The sequence below is a fragment of the Lytechinus variegatus genome, chromosome 17, assembly GCF_018143015.1.
Source record: "Lytechinus variegatus isolate NC3 chromosome 17, Lvar_3.0, whole genome shotgun sequence".
NCBI classification, from domain to species: domain Eukaryota; kingdom Metazoa; phylum Echinodermata; class Echinoidea; order Temnopleuroida; family Toxopneustidae; genus Lytechinus; species Lytechinus variegatus.
Window position 1 is genome coordinate 20,739,535 of NC_054756.1, and position 22,012 is coordinate 20,761,546.

Consider the following 22,012-nt stretch of genomic DNA (forward strand, 5'->3'; position numbering starts at 1 on the left):
AACGTAAAAGGGTTCCTTAATCCGAACATTTGTGGCGTTATTCCGAAGGTTCGCTATTCCGACGGTTCGATAATCCGAAAACGAAATAAGGTTCGATGTTCCGAAGGTTCGTTAATCCGAATACGAAATTAGGTTCGTTGTTCGATCCGAAGGTTCTTTAATTCGAAAACGAAATAAGATTCATTGTTCGATCCGAAGGTTCGTTAGTTCGATAACGAAATAAGGTTCGTTAATCATTTCGTTTTCGGACTAACGTACCTTCGGAATTACGAACCTCATTTCGTTTTCGGACTAACGAACCGTCGGAATTACGAACCTTCGGAAACACGAACCTCATTTCGTTTTCGGACTAACGAACCGTCGGAATTACGAACCTTCGGAAACACGAACCTTTGGAATAACGAAGCTTCGGAATTACGAATGTATGCGGGTGATACACATATACGCCAAATGTGTGGACTACTTCCAATAGACATTTCATGCAAATTCGTCAAGATGGCAGTTTCGGATTTCTGCCTCCTCTCTTTTAACTCTGGTCTGTCTTTCAGCCTCTTGGCTTTTGCTGGTCTTTTCCTGAATCATTTTGAGAACTTTGATAATGCGGTTCGGTGAGTCCTATTGCAATTTGTTGAACGTGAAACCCAGGTTTCAATCACTAAATGTGTATTTTTGTCATGGACTCTAAAAGCCAATGAGCGACCTAAACCCAGCTGCTCACCTTCAAAGAGCGCCCTCTTTTGCTTTTATATTCAAACCTCCCGTTAATTTCGTCTCTCTCCGTTCCAATGAAATTAATTTTTCTCCCATCTAATATCATAATCCATCAAACAAGCTTGCAGCTCCCCTTTTATTTGATATGAGTGAACCTTTTCATCAATACAACGAGCTAAAGCATTTGAGGTCTTTAGCGTCTAGCGGAATGCATCATGTCTAATTATGGGAAGCAGAAATGGAATTTGATTAAGGTAGGCACATTTCTATATTCTTTGTCGACCTATTTCTACTTATTGGAAACTATAGGGGTTTATAAGTTATAGACAGGCCGTTCCCTCCCTCCACTGTCACATGTATTTGTGTGTATTTTCGGGAAATACATTGAACCACACGGAGAGGCGCTGGAATGCTGACTTGGAGTATCCATTTTCTACCTAACCGTCACATGGTGGGCAGAAAATGAATTCAAAGTGTCCCATATTTTCAAGTTCACCACGACATAAAGTTACATAGGCGGATCCAGGGGGGGCCCGAGGGGCCCGGGCCCCCCCTATTGGCGGAGCAAAAAAAAAAGAAAAAAAGTGGAAAAGAAAGGAAAAAAGAAAAAAGGGGAAAAGAAAGGAAAAAAGAAAAAAGGGAAAAGAGAGGAGAAAAGAAGGAAGGCAAGCATAAGAGGAGGAAGATGAGTGAATAAAATAAGATAAGGGGAAGACTTGGAAATTAATTTTTTTTTAATCTTTCATGTCGGGATATAAAATTTTCGCTCGCGCTTTGCGCTCGCATTGCCTTTTAGGTGATATCTTGCTCAATGGACCTTAAAATATCAAATTCTGAAGTCAAAATACAAAACATATTTCAGCTGGGAAATTGAACTTTCATTATTTTGTTTTATTTACAAATTGATTATTTAAAAGTGTAAAAATTTCTGTTTTATGGTCTGAACATTAACAATTTCTGCTTGCGCTGCGCGCTCGCAAAATTTGATTTGTCAGGTACCTATTATTTTCCTGTATTCCATGAAGTTCTCAAAATATCCCTATTTAGGTCAGATTGTCAAAACGTATCAGCTAGCGCTGCACGCTCGCATTTTGATAAGTGAGTTATGTATATCTCCATATTAATTCTAAAACAAACTAAATCACCATTTGATGACAATCATAAATTTCTGCTCGCGATTCGCGCTCGCATTGAAAAATGTTAAACTCATGCATCTTATTCATAAATTAGTGCTTTAAATGTCCAGTTTTCATGCCATATATTTGCGCTCTCATTCTTAAGAGAAATAGGAAGATAGTCATCATTTTCTTATGATGACATAATGTCCTTATAGAATATCCCGGTCCTATGTCAAAACTCAAAGTAATTGAAAGTATCATCTCTGTTTTAACTGTGATCCTTTTTCACCTCACAATTTTTCCACAAAGTGCTTGCAATACAGAGCTTAAAGTGACCCCTTTTCAGATCTGAATATCATATATTTTTAGCTCGCGCTTTGCGCTCGCTTTATTGATTTTCATGATAAAAAAAGGTATTTAGAATACCCAAATTCTAGGTCGATATCTCAAACACACGTTTATTCAGATACGCAGCTTGTTCTCCATTTAAATAATTATCCAGTTTCAGATAAAAATATAAAAAAATTGTCTGCTCGCGCTTTGTGCTCGCATTAGTAATGTATGAAAATTTCCAATAGCTTAACCTTTTCATGATTTACAAAACATGAATAGAGTGTCCCGAATTTTTCCGCTCGCGCTTAGCGCTCGCATCAATAATGTTCAGTTTTTGTCTTATCCTTTCTACGATTACAAAAAGTGCTTAAAATTTCCATTATTCAGGTAGAAATGTCAAAAATTTTCAGCTCGCGCTTCGCGCTCGCAATATTTGAATGTTGAAATATGTAACGTCTTCATGGCTAAGTTCAAGCAGTCCATAACAAATACGTTTTCGATCAGCTCAAAACGTATATAAAAATTTTCCGCTCGCACTCTGCGCTCGCATTATTAATGTAAGGAAGATCCCCACTTCCTCATCCTTTTCATGATTTACAAAACTTGAATAGAGTGTCTCGTTCAGTAGGTCTAAATCACGAAATTTTTTGCTCACGCTTCGCGCTCGCACCAATCGTTTAGTTATATACCTATTCTGTTAAGTTACAAAAAGTGCTTAGAATTTCCATTCCTTATAGGTAAAAATGTCAAAAAATTTCAGCTAGCGCTTCGCGCTCGCATTATTTGATTTTTTAAAATATGTAACGTCTTCCTGGCTAACTGCAAGCAAGTCCTTAACAGTACCTTTTCCATCAGTTCATTTCTGCTCGCGCTTCACGTTCGTAATAATTATTCATTTGCATACACATCTTTTTTTTCAGGATTGCCCAGAATGTTCAAAACTTTTAGAAAAAAGTACATAAGATTCCCCCCCAAAAAAAGCTCGCGCTTCGCGCTCGTATTATATAAATAATGATTATGGTATTATATATTTATGTTTATTCATAAGAATAAAGCTAAGAAGTGACTAATAGGACTACCCCTATAAAGAAACCAAAAATCCCGGCAAATATCATATTCGAGTGGCCGATCGGGGAAAATATGGCTGAAAAAAAATCCGGGCCCCCCCTATTGGCGAAGGCTGGATCCGCCCCTGAAGTTGATAGTAAAACTGGCAGAAAAAATATTGCCAGATGTATGAAAAAATCCATTTAAGAATAATAAAAAGTTATTTCAATTTTAATTACTTGATTTGTGACTTCATACAGCTTTCCTAAATATAAATCAAATTAAATAGAATAACTTTATTGTCCATTAAGGAAATTTTTCTTCCACTGGTTTTCACACATGTTGATAAAATGTACAATGTTTATAAACAGAAAAAAAATGGTGATAACATGTCAAAGGAAAATATACATGATTCAAGCAAAATTGACAGTACGCAAGTACATGAATTACAATTCAAAGTTAAAGTCTGATTTAAGAATTCATATTTTATATTACAGTTTGGTTATATATAGTTATCGGCAAAAAAAAGTAATGGATCGATAGCTGGTGTGCATGTGCAATTGTAATTGTAGTTGAGAGAAGTGTGGTGTGTCCGTTTCCGAAAGAGAACCTTTAATTAATATATATGTATAGTAAAATTATCAATTGTGATTATTAAGCAATCAATTAAAAAGAGTAGGGTATTGATTACGGGCGGACAGGGACCTTCGGACACGAGCGTTTCAGTGATGAATAGCATTCGGGACAAATGATTGTCTCAAATGGGGTTTCGGTGTGCATAGTGTACCTACACGGGAGCTTACATAGACGAAAGCCTGAATGGTTGAAAGTGAAATTATCGTAGAGTTGGTGGGCAGGGGCCCGCATAATCTGTTTTAGTTTAGAAGCGGCTATCTCTAGGTAGAGATCATCAAGGGATTGTAGGTCTATACATGCACCTCGAAAGCGTCGTACTATTTTCTGGGTTAATTTAGCTTCTTCAAGTCACATTTTGCTGTATTTGCAAAATGGCACACAATATAAGATATACATCAGAACACTCGCGATGATAGAAAAGAACAATGATCGATGATGATGATATCGTATGGTAAAGTATCAATGAGATGTCATTTTTTCAGAAAGTTGGAAATGGTTTTAACGTACCTTTGTTATATGAAGACAATAGACAAATCATTTCACACCCGTTCCTAAAAAGAAAACAAAAATCACAAATAAATGAACAAGAAAATAAAATTTATGCATTTTATATTACAAAACATGGGGCAGCTGCTCTTTTATGACGTCACAAATCCAAAACTTAAAATTCTAATAACTTTCTTTGATTTTAATGAATTTTCCTCAAACCTTCACCACTGTTTTTTTTATAATGATTATTTTTGGCTATTTTTACCACAAACTTTTCTTCAGGGTGAACTTCCCCTTTATATGTAAAAGTTGAGCCCCCCCCCAAAAAAAAAGTTGATTTGGATACAAAGAGATCGACTTATACCGTTTTTACACAGTGACCCGACTCGGGGGTACGACACCCGAGTCGTGCTCATCACGGCGATTTCATGCTGTGTAAACGCAATCAGCGTGATTTGCAAGCCGTGTCGAACACGTTTTTTTGATCCGCCGAAATCGTAGGTTTCAACCCCGAGCCGAGCCAGTCTCGCCTATTTTTTCGTGTGTAAACAGAAAACTGTGTCTAACCCGCAAGTCAAACATAGTATATTTTCCGCATTTGTGACATAATATAAGTCAAACACAGTATATTTCCCGCATTTGTGACGTCTATTCTACTTCCGTTGGAAATACGCCCGCGGGCCGTGTCGAACTTGCTTTTTTTTTTTTGGGGGGGTTCAGTATAAACGCAATCACAATTGCCCTCTACGCAGCGTTCGACCCTGCTTGAGGATTCAACGCTCGAGCCGTGTCGTGTGTATAAACACGGTAAAAGTGCAATTATAATTACCTTTCACACTATGTTCGAGGATGAGAAAGGGATATTGTAGTGTAGCGATGACAAATGTCAGAATGCTAATTCAGTACATAGTGTTAAATGATATAGATATTTTGATGAACTAGGTAGATCTATCTGATTTGTAGGGTATTTAAATTCTGATGTCCCCAGAGACACTTTCCATATGGGACTTTGTTTTAAAACTTTTTCTACGGATTAACATATTTATACGCACGGTCCATCTTGTGATTTTGATTTCACTTTCAAAAGCACACAGGTAATAACTACAAATCACTGATTGGCATAGGCGGCGGAAGCGGGGGGGGGGACGTGTACCCCCTAAATTTGAGGAGGGGGGACGGTCCCCCCTAAATTTGTTGTTGATGACTTTTTTTTTTTTTTTTTTTTTGGCTTGTCAATTTATTTTCCTAAGTCTTCCCTAAAATTTTTGGTTTGAGAACCTTTTATTTTTATTTTCTTGTCAAAAAAAAATTTGGTTGTCCCCTCCTAAAATATTTGGCTTCCGCCGACAATGCTGATTGGTCATTATGTGAATGATAGTTGGAATCAGAATTATAATTGGAATTTAGCAAAAAAAAAAAGGATGAGTTGAAGAGGTAGAATACGTGGTTAGGTTGTCTGAAATTCTTCATTCGATTGATATCAATAGCAGAGAAAGGAATAGTGGATAATCGAGTGAGTTTTATGATGCATGTCTATATGCTACCATGTAATGTGTAAAAGTTCTCAGAAACCAAATATGTAAGGTAAAACCTGGCTGCATGGAATTATCATGAAGAGTTATACGTGTATTCATCAATAAATCATTTGATGTCTTTGATATTCAGGAAACTGGTCAAGGAGCAGTTACTTTTGTCATCCTGCTCGTGGCGGACATTACATATTGTGCAACAGGTAAATTAAAAAACAAGAAATCCGTTCTTTATTTGAACTAGGCATGATGGTGGATCCGTGGCGCTAGATTGATATTACTGCTGATTTTATGATTTTTATGCTGCATTACTGTTAAGTGCTTAGAGACTTCTGATAAAGTGCAAATCGCTATTTAAGATAGTGTACTTATTACTTATATTGATTCCTCATTTGCAAGTAATATATTGACAAACATTGCACAGGTAAACCTCCCATAGTCGTTTAAATCATTAAAACATATTTTGGAAATTATTTGTGTGTGGTAATGCAAAATGACTAGGTGGGTTCGCTTGCATTGACAATGATTGAAGTATTGGGAAAATGGACGTACAATAATATAGGATAAAATAATGGTTTGGATGAACCAAACCAGGTGCTTTGGATCAAAAGATCCACGAAGAATTCCATTATTAGTCGCAGTAAGCTTGACAATTCTATGCATTTTCCGTTATACTCACATTGCATTTGTCTATACCCATTTAAGTTTGATCAAATCTAGGATTCGCTGCACAGGATTTTGTTTAGGGGGTGCATCTAATATGAATCTCTTATGCTAGATTTGATAAGGGCAATTCCATAAAATGATCAAAATTTTTGTACGTCCGACCCCCGCTTTTCTCAAGTATTACGTCACTTCATAAACTGACCAAGTCATGGTCCGTTGAGAACATTACAGACTGTCAAAAGACCAAGAAATCAGAGACATAAAATTTCATGAAGATCCCACATAGAGGGGGTCGGACGTACATATTTTATGGAATTGCCCATAAGTAGACAGTTAATTTAAAATACATGTTCATCGATACAAACAATTTCGTTAACGACATTGTGCAGCAAGCATATCGAATCGATTAGTTTAACCTTGGGATTAAACTCGCTTGCCGTGAAAGAGTTGAGTCGGAAATAGGGGATCCCGTGCACACCAACAAATACGATGCCAGAAAGATTAAAGTTATTGTACTCTCTTCAAAGGCATGCCCACGATCGTATTGTCAGCATGGTCAGTATAATAAGTGTGACTAAACTGCTTTTACATCAAGGTTGCAGGGTATGGTCGCAGAGACCGTACCGAGCGACCGATCGGACGTGCTTTCACGCGGCCGTCAAATTTCGTCAGGTCTCGAGCGATAGGTCGCTGTACAGCTGACCAAGTAGACCAAAATAGAAGTAGAGATGGGCCCCGGAGATGTGCTTTCACATCAAGCTTGCGTCGGTCGCTAAAGTACCTCTCGGACTGTACTCAACGACTGATCTTTTTTTTTTACCAAAACGATCGGTCGCTCAGTACGGTGAAATGCTTTCACATCATGATTCATCATCAGTCGCTGGGTACGGTCTCTGCGATCGCGTACCCAGCGAACGTGCATTGGTGTGAAAGCAGTATGAGACACTTTGGTGTCTTTTTATCGCAATAAAAAGTAATACCTTTTGAAATATTTGCCCTTTAAGGCCTGGTCCCGCTGCACTTACGGATGCAGAGAGGCTATAAACGGAAAAGGATCTTGCCATCCGTTATAAAACGTAAGGTATTCGTTATGTGTAGGCGTACTCTTCGCAAACGTGTTTCATCCGTAAACTGTGGTTTCATTGTTCGCCCATTTTGTCCACTGCATGGAGCGGATACAAACAGAAATTTTGCTTGTCCGCTGTATTCGTTCCGGGTATTCGTTAATATGGATATGTCTCGCGTCCGTCGGCAGGTGCGACCAGGCCTGTATACCTAAGCAAATTAAGACATTAATACTGTCGTGAAGCTTATCAATATCATTAATATACCCTCTTTCGTATCGAATATTGATGTTTCCATTAGTTTCCGATGCAAAACTTTGACAAAAACATGAATATTTTGGCATAAACTCTCATTTCCTCCCCCAATAAAATATTACCAGGAATGTCAACAAAGTGATTGCAATCAATTTCTACTATCTAAATCATTGCAAAAAGATCAAAAGAAAAAGAATACTTTTCCATTTTCTTGGCAAAAAATATGAAAACACGACACGATTTGATAAAGGGATCATCAAATTTCATTAACTAAACACTTCAGACATTACACAAAACGTCGTTAAAATATATTCCGATGGTGCGCGAGAACCCTATTTTCGAGTAGAGTTTTTGACTGATAGTCAATAATTTACGTTTTCATGTGTCATGTTGTATATACTCTGCATCAAATACTGATGTTCATTAGCCTTTCTTTTGAGGTTAGATGACAATCATCTTAATTGCTGTGACATGATTCGAAGTCAATACTAACGTTTGCTTTTACTTAACCCAGTCTTGACATTTGATACGAAAATAATTGAACGGATATTAATACACAAATAAATAAAAAGATAAGTAAATGATATGAATAAAGAAATAAATAGATAAGTAAATTAGTAAAAAGTAAACAATATAAAGATAAATGAATAAATAAATAATTGAATTAATGAATGAATAAATGAATAAATGAATAAATAAATACATGAATAGATTTTTGTCCAAGTGACTCATAACATCCCATTACAATTACGATAAAACCGATATAGGCCAATGGGGCTTAAAATTAACGGAGATTATAATTTTCAAAGCTTTTAGTTGTAACGTCACAGGCAAGCAGCTTCTCAATATTTCTTGTGATATAAGTCCCCGAAAATGGCATTTCATATTAAAAAAATGAAATTGATTATTGAAATTCGTCTGATTTACTCGAAAGTTCAAATTCCTGTCCTACATATTTAATTTATTTTAATGGAAATTCGGAAATTAAATTGAGTCAAGCAAAAAATAAACACAATTTTTGTAAGACTGAACTTTGTAAATCCCTTCATAACCTTTTAATGCAGCATCGTTCGACGTCCAAGACGTGTGCCCTCATGTGACCATGACGTCTTGTCCAACCATTACTCGAGAGAATGGCGACACTGTGCAGTACATACCGAAACTCCTAACACCTGATCTGGATTGGATAACTCAAGAGATATCCAAAGATCATCAGATTTCTGAGGATGCTCGTCATTATTTTTGCACTGAACCAGGTAGACCTACGCACATAGGCATTTGGCCATTTAATTATTAAAAGCAGACAAGTCCATCCCAACAAAAAGTTGATTTGAATGAAAATAGAAAAATCCAAGCATAACACTAACAATTTCGTCAAAATCGGATGTAAAATAAAAAAGTGATGACATTTTATAGTTTCGCTTAATTTCACAAAACAGTCATATGCACATCCTGGTCGGTATAAAAATGAGACCGATGACATCATCCACTCACTACAGTATTTATTTTGTATTTTATTATATGAAATATTTTAATTTTCTCATCATTGTCAAATGAAACAACGATTAATTCCTCCATGAACGCATGTAGTTGATTAATACTGTATGTTTAATTAAAGTTGGTCCTTATTGTCCAATCTGTAAAAGGCACTGGCGGGGGCGGGGGCGCCATGTTCCGAAAACTTCTCAGGGACGCCAAAATTAGGTCGGGTCCTGGGCTGCAAAATCCTGATACGCGCCTGTTTCATGGTTCAGTCAAGTTTTCCGAATTGTCAAATCTATAGAAATTGAAATATTGTATAATTCAAACAATAGAAAAAATAGAAGTAGTGAGTGAGGGACATCATCGACCATCTCATATGCATGTCACTGAGTTGTGAATAATTATCACTGTTTTGTGAAAAATAAGCGACACTTCAAAATGTTATAACTTTCTTATTTTACATCCAATTTAGATGAAATTTTCAGCGTAATGCTAGTTTGATTTGTCTCTATTTATTCAACATTTTCTGGGGTTGACTTGATATTTTGTTGTATTGTTCATCTCCTTCATGAACATCTGTTTCTATTTTAGAAAGGTTACCTTGGAATGATCCCATTATAATGGAGACGTTGTAATCAGTGTATAAGACTCTCGTCTTTTAATCAGAGGGACGTGGGTTCGCATCCCAGATATGGCGTGTTTTCCTTCAGTAGGAAATTTACCACATTGTGCTACACTCAACTCCGGTGAGGTGAATAGGTACCCGGCATGCAATGCACCAACCGCCTTACGCGACTGGCAACTAGATAATCGGCGCCTTTAAATAGATTTTATATATAATTATCATTATTGTTATCACTATTATTATTATTATTATCTGAGGCATTGTTTAATATCTAAACTGGAAGTATAAGTTGTTTTTAGTTGAGAATTAATATCCCAAACACTCGATTGGGTAAACAGGATATTATCTCACGGAAAGGTAATTATATTGCCAGGCTTTCTACCAGTCTCCATGCGATTTCCGTCTGCACTTGGAAGATTAAATTGTTGTCAAAACACAAGAATGAAAACAAAATAAGTCAGTTTTTGAAAACTTCGTATTGTTCAGAAGATTAGACGTACATGTAGGCTCTTAAATATGATAGCTACCCGTGCTCTGTGTGGATTTCTCTACGCTACTTTTTTTTTCTTATAATCGCACCAGGAAAACCGAAATTTAAATTTCACGATTTTCCATGATGATTAGTTAAAAAAGAAGAGAGATGGAGAGAGACAGCAAAAGAGAGATCCCAACACCGAAAAGGGAACATAAGCCAAAGCATATCGTGCATCTTAGATTCAAAAGTACAGTGAACTATGTAGGTAGTAATGGATGTGAAAAAACCCTCACAATTTTAGATGGGCAAAGGATTATTACATCAAATATACATGTACCCCTCTTTGAAAATTTATTTAGAGCTTTCTAGTAAGATTCTTTGGCACTAACATGAAAAATTTACTTGTAAAATAGTAGCATCGAGGCTGATCCTTTCATTTCCATGTATAATGTATTACTGTATCTACTTAGGTTGATTATGTTCCCTTTGTTGTAAAGGTATTAAATACTAATGTATTTTTAAATTGGTTTCTCATGTTATAGAGTTGATTTAAAATGCAGCGGATTCAATGAATGAGGTGGAAAAAATGAACATTTGTAGTATGACTAGGGATGAATGATTTCTAGATGATGCTCTAAAGTGCATTCTATTGTCCTCGTTTTGTATATAACTTTATTATTATTATCATCATCATCATCATCATTATTATTATTATTGTTATTACTGTTATTATCATCAGTATTATATCATAATTATTATCATCATCATTATTATGTTTTGTTGTGTTTCTTCTTTGTATGATTACTAGCAGAATTTTACGTGGCATAAAGAGGGGGGGGGGGGGGTTGCAAGTTTTGATTTCTCAATTAAAGTTTGTGTGTGCGTATGGGGGTAGCCTGTCTGTGTATGATTTACTCCAACTTGATGGCTAAATTGTTTATTGATTAAACACTGATTTTTTTATTTGGATTGTAAGAATTTAAGTAATTATCATATACATGACGCTGAACAAAAAGAAATCACCGTAGAATGGAAAGAAATAGACCAGTTCGTAGTTACTTCATGGACAATTTTGGTCAATTGACCTTTCATTTCTTTCATTATGATAGGCAGATTTCAAAGCAAGATATTACGTAAGCATGCCTTACATAGCAGGATGAATAAATTGAATAGACCAGGTGACCAGAATCGCACACCAATGAACACTTTTATGAAAGTTTGTTGCATTCCTACTTTGCATGCACATCATAGCATGTTGTACAAAGTACTTGGCAAACTGCGTTCGTGGACGCATTGTTGTTGTTTTTGGATGTAAATGAAAAACACAATTCAAAAGAATAAATGAATAATCAAGACATCTAAGTTGGTGCTTATCTCATTAGATTTTAAACCACCATGTCATTTTAGTACAAATGACCTTCCTCTGATCATGCGCAGAAAGGAACTACGAACTGGCTTATTTCAACGCAGTACAGTTGCCGTTAATGTGACATAATAACGTTACCTTGATAAGTGTGAGGTTGGAAATAATTAAAATGTTCAATAACTGTATTTCCTTGCAATGAAGGTCGCCCAATCATTAATTGAAGTATATTATGAACCTTAATCATCTGGGCCCCGTCTTTCAAAGAGATACAATTGATCCAATCAATCGTAGCTCTATGGAAATCCAACAGTGTCATAACATTCTACAGGAAATTCGAAAAATGTCCTTTGTAAACAAAAGAGAACACACCACATTGTAAAGAAATTGATGAATAAGAAGTATACATCATATCAAGAGTTAAAAAAAAAACATGCATTTTATATGTTGACGTTCCTTAGTTGCGATTGATCAGATCAATCGCAACTCTTTGTAAGATGGGCCCCTGGGAGAGCATCAGTAAGAAGGGGTCGCGCAACTGTTTTAAAAGTTGGGGGGGATGAGATACCTCCTCCCCTGATTCCGCGGACCCGAAAAGATGCTTCTTGAAAATACAATTTGATATTAAACATTTGCAATACTTTTTGTTGGCCTCGATTGTTCAATGAGCTGACAGCTAGAAGCTGAATCTATCAATCAATCTATCACTTAATCAAATCAACAAAATAATTTATTTCCACAATAATATAAAAAAAACATTGCAAATATGTACAAAATGAGAAAAAAACATAATTTAAAAGAAAAGAAAAGTGAACCGAGCAGGTTATTCAAAAATAATACAAAGAAATGTAGATTATTGTGGGGGAGCCAAAGACGAAATAAGTCTTAAAATCAGGCAACCAACATAAAATAAACAGATTAGTGTTATTAAAATATACATTTCGTAACAATATATAGCATGCGAATATGACTCTCATTCATAACTTCCAAAATAATAGTTAAGGAAACTCAACACAATCATAAAAAAAATCAAATAGCGTTGCATTTGAAAAATAGAATTAAGAATAATATTGAATGACATAAACAATACAATAAAAATAGGCTTGATGTTTAAGATCTACTGTTATTTGTTAAAATTGTAACAATAAGGTACTTTTTGAAATTAAGTTTGAAGGAATGGAGTGATACTGAGTTTTCAATTTCATTTGGTAAGGGACTCAACAGTTTAGGGCCAGTGAATAAAAGAGCGGACGTATGATGTTCAACCTTTTGAAAAAGAAAGTCATTAGCAGACCGGGTTTCATACGAATGTAAATCTATGTTAAGGGGAAATATATCAGAAATATGAAGAGGGTATAGACGAAGTTTACATTTATACATAAAAAATACAATTTGTAGATTCATGATATCATGCACAGTTAATAGTTTGAGTTTATGAAACAATGGAGCGGAGTGTATACAATATAAAGAATTTGAAATCTGGCGATCCGCTCTTTTCTGCAATTTGAATACTCTATCAGATAGATATTTTGAACAACAAGCCCAGATAATGTTACAATATGAAATATGTGGGAGAAACAAGATATCATAAATGTAAAGAAGTATTTTAGGCTGGCGAACATGATCTAAGCGATGCAATACATCGACAACGTGAGATATTTAACACAGACATCTTCGATATGATATTTCAATGACATGAGATCATCAATACGGACACCTAGAAATTTTGAATGATTTGTATGTTATATCTAAAATCCATTCATTTGTAATTTAATGTCCTTAATATCATAATCAATGTTACCAAATACCATATAATTGGTTTAAGACATATTTGTAACTAATTTATTACATTTTAACCAATTGCTTAAATTTTGCAGTTCATTGATTAAAGTGTAAGTTATGAAGGAATTATAATTATGAGTGATACTAGTATCATCTGCAAGTTGTATGAAAGTTAAAATATTTGAAAAGCATTGGACATCATTTATGTAAGAAACTGTTCAAAGAGCGGATAGATGTATGAATGAGTGACAAACAGAAGTTGTTCAGCATTCGAATGACATTTCAAAAAGACTTACATTGGTTTAAAAGCATGTACCTCATGGAGCAAATTTAAGCCTTGGAAAAAGTAAAAAATACGATACACTTTATCAGTATACAATTTCCATTACATTTGATTTGGGGCTTTATTTGAACTCGTAATATAACAGTACATATCTTTCAAAGGAGAAAAGGTCCTAAAGTGTATTCACACTGACTCCACAGTGTCTTCCAAAATGTGTTCACAGTATGTCCACACAGTGTGATCCACACTTCCACAGTGTGTTCACAACGACTCCCACAGTGTATTCCACAGTGTGTTTACATCGACTCCCACAGTGTCTTTTATAGTGTGTTTTAGTGTGTTTATATCGACTCCCACATTATCTCTCATAGTGTGTTCACAGTGTGTTCCACAGTGTGTTTACATTGACTCCCACATTATCTTTTATAGTGTGTTCACATTGACTCCCACATTATTTTTCATAGTGTGTTTACAGTGTGTTCCACAGTGTGTTCACATTGACTCCCACAGTGTCTTTTATAATGTGTTTTAGTGTGTTTACATCGACTCCCACATTATCTCTCATAGTGTGTTCACAGTGTGTTCCACAGTGTCTTTACATTGACTCCCACATTATCTTTCATAGTGTGTTCCACAGTGTGTTCACATTGACTCCCACATTGTCTTTTATAGCGTGTTCACATCAACTTCCACATTGTTTTCCAAAGTGTGTTCGCAGTGTGCTACACAGTGTGTTCCACAGAGTGTCCCCGCAATATGTTCCACATAGTTTTAACAGTGTATCCAAAAGTGTGTTTACAGTGTAAAGCATGATGTAAAATTATCTTAACACATTTGAGTATTTTCTACAGCTAATTCACATTTTCACATAATGTGTAACACTGTTTTTCTCCAGCGGGTATGCTGAACACATTCTTGATGACGTCGACAAGTAGACTGTAACTGATCAATAGTTTTCATGCGCTTATGCTAATGAACAATTAATTATAATTGACGCGAGGCTTCATTTCAGTTACGGCAAGTGATGATGATTCTTTTTCCATTCAGGTTAGAACTGAACTGTCTAATTATTCTGGTCTGTTAGTGAAATTATATGCACACGGCAGACAAAAGTGTGAAATTTTATCCTTTGTACATGGATAAGGATTAGAAATAGGGTATGCTTAAAAATCTGACAGCGGGAACAGTGCACAAATGGGTGAAAATGTCAGAATTTATGAATTTAACGTTATATAGACAAGTACCAGTGCAAAACTCAATGCTTAGTTCTTAAATTCAGACTAATTTTGAACAGATATTCTGTTTGTCTTGAAATCTCAATGCACCAAAATTTCTGAATGCAGATGCATAAACAGGCAGAAGATGTGGTGGTAGAGGGGGTTGTAGTTATGTGTGTGTGTATATATATATATATATAATGTCCTGGAATAAAGATTTGCAAGACACATTTTCTCATGTGTTGGAAATTGTGTTGCCATGGAAACAGTCTATTTTGGCAAAATAAGGTAAAAATCTTGCAGTTAGAACTACTTCCTCTCTGTTTAAAAAAAATATCATTAAATTTGGCACACACATTAGTATTGAGGTGGAGATACACAAGACACATTTTTGTGTGTGTTTCAGAAATTTTATTGCCATGGTAACAACACATTATATGGCGAAAATTAGGACTAAAACTTACGATTCGAACTGCTTTTCGTTTTCGATAATGTTGTCATCAGACCTGGTTTCCATAATTAACCGGGAAGACTATTATTTTATTAACTATAATTCATAATTCATAAGTCTTCACGAACGTTTCACTCCTGATCAGGGGATAAACTTGTATCCTAAAACAGCTTTATGAAATGATCATTTATGAAATACACCCCACGATAGCTGTTTCGTGCTTCTTCGTTTCAGGCCTTATTATTTCTAACTAAAATGTAATTTTTGCTTATGTTCTGTATTATGCCATGTACGCCTTCTACATTTTTCTATTATGTTGTTGAAATGCAAAATAATATAACCAAACACACTGAATAGTGTCGATACATATGCATTAAAATACTATTCGTTTAATTGCTTGATTATTTTTTCTTGAAATATATATAGAAAACCAAACATCTGTTTGATTTTAAAGGATTAATTTTTGCATAAACCTCTACTAAATCTGCGAATGGTTATATAGAAGAGAAAGACGTTTATATTGGCAATCCCATGAAATACCTCCAACACCTTGAACTGGTTTTTTTTTTCAGCTACACCCTGTTCATATGTGTCATAAATCCTGAATACTAAGGTAACATTAATTTCCCTGGGGACCTATTCGCAAAAAATGGTGGGAAAAATGCAATTTGATTTAATGACCCTTGTGCACAAACGCCATGAAAAGGACTACATCTGAAAAATATTCGCAACATGTGGGATTTGGCGGATAGCTTGTATATAAACTCCTGTACATGTATAACAGATATCATTGCTATTTGTGAATTTCATTCATTGAATTGAGGTCAGATATACTAGTACGTTAATTGGTATTGGGAGAATACAAAGGTTGATTATTATACAATACGTAATCGACCCTCTCGATATTCTGGTCAACGTTGACCACCGATGGCATTTAATTTTCAAGTAATAACAATATCTGCAATTGGTTGCCAATCAATCATCGACACCGATGGTACACTGGCCTCTGAGGAGCAAAGTATATTGTAGCAGCTCAAACATATCTTACTTAACGATATGACAATGGTAACTGACTTGATAGAAATATCCCGTTTATTGCTTATGTCAATTTTGTAAACATTTTGTGGACAGCAATACTTGATGATTAATGATAGGCCTATTACTCTATTAATCATCAATTTGAAGAAATATGAAATATAATATAGTAACATACTTATGCAGGACTTACGTAGAGCAGTTGCATAAATAAAGTGACTACTCTGGTTAAATAAAACATTAGCATCATTATTTTATGTTTACAAGAGTAATTTTCTATTTATTTGGTGATTCATCGATTACTTAATCAATCAATCGATTGATTGATTAATCTATACTAGACATGGCAAATCTAAATTAAAGGAATATATAGGGAGAGAAGTATATATAGAGCAAGAGACAACCCCCCCCCCCAAAAAAAAATAAACAAAAACACATACTTGTTTCTCATATATTTTTCTTGCAGAAAACGCATGAATATAATACGGGGAATTGGAGTCCCCTCAATGTAGAGTAGGAGTAAAGGGGATGGTGCTCCATACGGGGGGATGAACGTCACTTTTTTATCATTGTTTTTGTTTCTCTCTGGTCATTAATTTAATACGTCTTGTTAATATTTTATTTTGTAACAGTTGAAACTCATTAATTTCCTGTATCTTGAAGTTTGATGTATATTTTGTATAATTATACGAGATATGGATTTATTGTATAATTTATAATCAAGTTTCAATTAGTTAACATACATCTATTGAGGCATTGCAAGTTACACGGTATTCAACATGATATTGTTTACTTATCTTTGATTGGGTCTTCACTAAAAAGGACATGCACTACGATACATTAGTAAAGAAAAACTTTAACATCAAACTACATAAAAAATAAATATAAATAGATCATTATTTCAAGTTCAGATTCAGTTCAAAATAAATTTAATTTAAAGCCGAAGTTGCAACCAGGAGATATATTCTTTCACACTTTAAGAGTATCAAGGTCATGTTTGTTTTTTATAAGATGTTTCCTATTTAGCTTGTCCAGTATCAGTACGCGACCATCCCGTGTCAATGATGACTTTACTTTTGTTGACACTTTGACATATTTCAGTAGTTCTTGATTTCTTTTCGTAAGCATGGTAAGGTCCTCTTGGATTGATTTTCTCGTACCGACCAATTTGCGGGGAGCACTGATCACTTCTTGTCGTTTTCTGTATGTGTTGAATTTAGCGATGATTGGACGAGGCGTGTTCGTGTTTTTGTGCTTTGCTTTGGATCCGGTTCGATGACTTCGTTCAGTGTCGTTCTTTGTAAGATCAACTTGATGTTTATTATTTGCTAGTTTGAGTATGATGTCATCCGTGTTTTCATCTGCTGATTCATCATGACCGAAGAACAACTGACAATTCCTTCGCGAATGTTGCTCTTGTTGATCCAGTTTCCATGATAAATCTTGTATTTGGTTTGCCTGTTGCTCCACTCTGTCATTTATATATGTATTTGCCAGCGTTACATCGTATAGCTGGCAAATGTTGTTTATACGGCAATAAGTGGTGAACACTAATTGTTCTCCGGCATGCGTGACGGAATTATTCAATTCCGTTGCGCCGTAGGTGTTTCATTTGAATATGAAAAGAGGGATGCGAGATAAGGGTGCGGTGTTGTGTTGTAGGGGAAGTCATTCCCGACCTTTCGTTTGAGGACGCGCACGCAAATTTAGAACGGTAGCTTATTTTGGAAGAGACTTGTTTGGGCCCGTCGTAAAACTCTGGCCTGCTATGCAAATTGTGTGACATGAGATTCTTTTTTTCGTTTCGCATTTGCGACGGAAACATTCGATATGCGTTTCGTGTGCAAAATTCTGGTTGCTACTATATGGTAACAGCGATATATCCGATTGAGGACGACTTTCCAAAGCCACATTATTTTGACTCCTCCTAGAGCTCGAGAGGCCGCCCGGGGGGCCCACTTCCATTTATTAGTGGATACCAAGAGCGACCACGCGTAAAAGGGGACAGAGTGGGCAAGTACATTAATACGTACAGGCCTATGTAACGTTGTAAGGGTGTCAAAACGATGTTTAAAATGCTGAAAGAGGGATACATATCCAATACTTGTAGGGTTTCACACTTGTTAAGAGATGCACTTTCATAATCTGGAAAATAATTAATTGCTTCCCTTGTTTAGCGGGGTACTGTTCGAAACCCAATGGTCGTGCCTGGTATCCACTCATCAATGGAAGTGGTCCCCCCGGAATTTGAATCTAATCCACATTTCTGTGGAAAGTAAAACATAATGCCTATTACATCGTGTGCTAGAGGCATGTCGTTTGTTTAGAAGGAGTTAAACAAAAGAAACAAAAGAAACCAGCGAGGTCAACACGTCCCTGGTCAAACGTATTGCATGCTGTGTACATACGTGTATCAACGCATGCGAAATGAAATGTTGGGCTGGAGAGGTTGATCTAACCCATGAAATCAATTGCCAGTGATCCACCAATAATCCACATTATCGATTCGATGGACTGTAATGATCCATATCTAAGCCTTCATTCAGTAAGTTTTTCCTCTCTCAATATGTAGTCGATTTAAAAAACAACAACACTTTTTATCCATGTCATAATTTATTTTAGGTCCTGCATTTCGAATATCTCCAGCCATCAGTCGTAATATACATGCATGTATGGTGCGGGTGTCGCGGGAAGGGATTTTGTACACGAAAGGCAGATCTGTAGGGCCTGTAATCCCCCGGTAACACAAAGCTTAGCATTGATTGTAGAACAGTTTTCTACGTTTGATTCTATTGACTATAATGTACAATCAATCTTAAAAATCAAGTGTATGATTAAGCGTTAACTTTTGTGTTAGGGGACCCTAATATTAGCGTCGGTGAGGATTGCGAAAGGTCCCAATTCTAGCCTTCCAAGGATCGTACACTAGCACGTTTTTTTTAAATATGGAGTTCTTTTTAAAGAGTGAATTAAAAAAATATAATTGGTAGGAGACGTTGTTACATCAAAGTTTAAGTTGCGGTGGCCGTAGGTTTTTTTTCAGAGTTTAGTGCTGATTCAGTTTAATCTCTGTTTTTTAAACCCGGGCATAATTAGGGTTAGGGCATAACAGTTTAATTAGTTATGACTTCACATGATTAATGTTAAGAGGTATAAAAACATTATATATGTATGATTCTCAGACAGAATTTGTTAGAAGTTGTTTTCATACTTTGAAAAATGAAAGTGTTGATAATTTTTGTGAGATAAATGCCGTATCTACGTGCTAGTATAGCTCGGCAGGCTATAACCCAAAAATAGTGCACATTTTGTTATTTTGTCAGAGTGACATCTGAATGTGATGGTTGCTATGGGTGATATTATGTGGTAAACGATGTTAGGATGAACGTCTCATTTCATGTTGGTTCTTGTCATCTGCTATCTCAAGGTCAAAGAAACGACCTTGCTTTTCAATTGATTTTTTTTCATGTCACTTAATCTGCTTTCAACATGGGACTCTATCAGTGCTAGAAATCGTTTGTCTTCTAGTATGACTGAGCTGAGTAGAGTTGCCCTATCCTTTTCCATTCTCCTGGTAACAATTGAAGAGCTTTCAGAAGCCATAGTGATCCAACAGAAGAAAAGACTCAATGAATAGGCAATTAAGATTATTGAAGACAGATACAATAAAGATCCAAGGTAATCATGATACGCTCTAGTGATTATCAAATAGCTGAGTCTGAGGTCCTCTTCAGAGTTGTTGTTTGTTGAAAATTAATGGCGACCAGTCATATTTTGACTATTACCGCCAACTCGTTAGGATAACTATTATTTTCTTTTTTTTTCTTCGACGTGTCTTTAAAAATCGTTCGGAAGCTACTGGTTAGAGTCATATAGCTTTTCACCAAGCATATACAGTACGTATCAAAAAAAGTTTACACTTAGAAAATATCCTGTAAAATTATACATAAGTGACATGTTGAAGATTTTTCCACATTTACACATTGGTACAGATCCATTTAAGCAAATGACAATTAAACTGTCGAAAAATATTTCCGCTTGAGTGAGCACCACTTACTTTTGAAAAGTTAGTGAAAAATGATTTGTAAGAGAAATGTTTCACAGAGTAAGTTTGATGTCGCCATTTCCCCTTGACACAGCGTGAAAATGAGCATTTCTGCGCAAACAGATTTCTGTGAACTTTACAAAAATGAACAGTGCTCACTCAAGTGTAACATTCTGTCAAAACGTTTACTTTCATTGGATAGATGAGATCCAAACCCAAGATTGTATGTGAAAAAATCATCCACACATTGCATATTTTTTAATTCCGAGGGCTTTTCCAAAGTGTAAACTTTTTTTTGATACGCATTGTATAGGTGGGACTGAAGTAGAAGACAAGAAGTTTCAGCTTGGATTTTGAAGTAGAAATGATGGGGTTTTACTCACTCTTTCTCTATAGAAAAACCTTCAAAATGCTCCTGGTTGCTTGAGGAGGTAATCCATATATATCACATAGCTACAGTAAGATGAAAAATGTGCAAAGTCAAGAAATATTTCACTCCAAATAGTGTCACAATTCTCAGCTCACCTCAAGAACCCTTCAGCTAAACTGGTGATTTTCACTGGTCAGAGCAGGTTAATTTCTTTGTCATTGAGCATGGAAAGAAAATCTTTATAATTGATTCACCCTAGCCTGGAAGATGCCTTCCTCTTGCATGCTATTGTGAAATTATTATAAGGTTTTTTTTATATATCAATCATCTATTTGGACTTCCCTTGATGATCACTATTTATTTATACAGTATACTCTTTACTTTTTTCAAGTTGTAAAAAGAAATCTGGAAAATAAGACAAACCATATGGTTTCATTAAATGCAGAGAGGTTTGAATAAGTAGAATCGCATTTCTTTAGAAAAAAATACTTTTTGGAACTACAAGTGACAGTTGTGACATATATCATGCATATATACATTTTATATGAAAAATCATAACATTTTACCACCAAATTTACGCAAACAGTTTCCTTCATTCATTTAGTGTTAAAATAGTGTATTTATCAATTTATTTACTAAAATATAACTTCACACAAACCTCAAGTTTTTCAGCTCGTAAAAATTTCCCGTCATGAAAAAATAATATATTGCACCCGATTGTATATATTGACGTTACTTAATTATATTGTCCTGAATAACTACTTATTAAAAGGCTTTTCATTAAAAAAAGGAAGAATTTAGGGGCAATGCTCCCCTTCTGATAAAAAGTTCATTGTTTTATTCAGGCTATCCAGTACAACACGCAAGTGCCTGCTCAACACACAAGTGTCCCTTAAGACACGTTATTTTGTTTATGATATTTTGACAGAAATATTCAGCCAATAGTGGTTTCTAAAACAATGATTGTCTTTAATTTGATAGGATTATCATTATCATCAGCCAAATAAAGTGATTCAAGAAGTCAAAGGCAGAAAGT

General features: G+C 35.4%; 1 protein-coding gene across 1 annotated transcript; it reads left to right on the forward strand.

Moving 5' to 3' along the window:
- Positions 1-785: 785 nt before the first annotated feature.
- On the forward strand, positions 786-9,211 carry LOC121430475. The gene is made up of 3 exons (XM_041627742.1): positions 786-965; positions 6,000-6,066; positions 8,913-9,211. The coding sequence occupies exons 1-3, from the start codon at positions 927-929 to the stop codon at positions 9,143-9,145; spliced, it is 339 nt and encodes a 112-aa protein (XP_041483676.1). The 5' UTR covers positions 786-926; the 3' UTR covers positions 9,146-9,211.
- Positions 9,212-22,012: the final 12,801 nt, after the last annotated feature.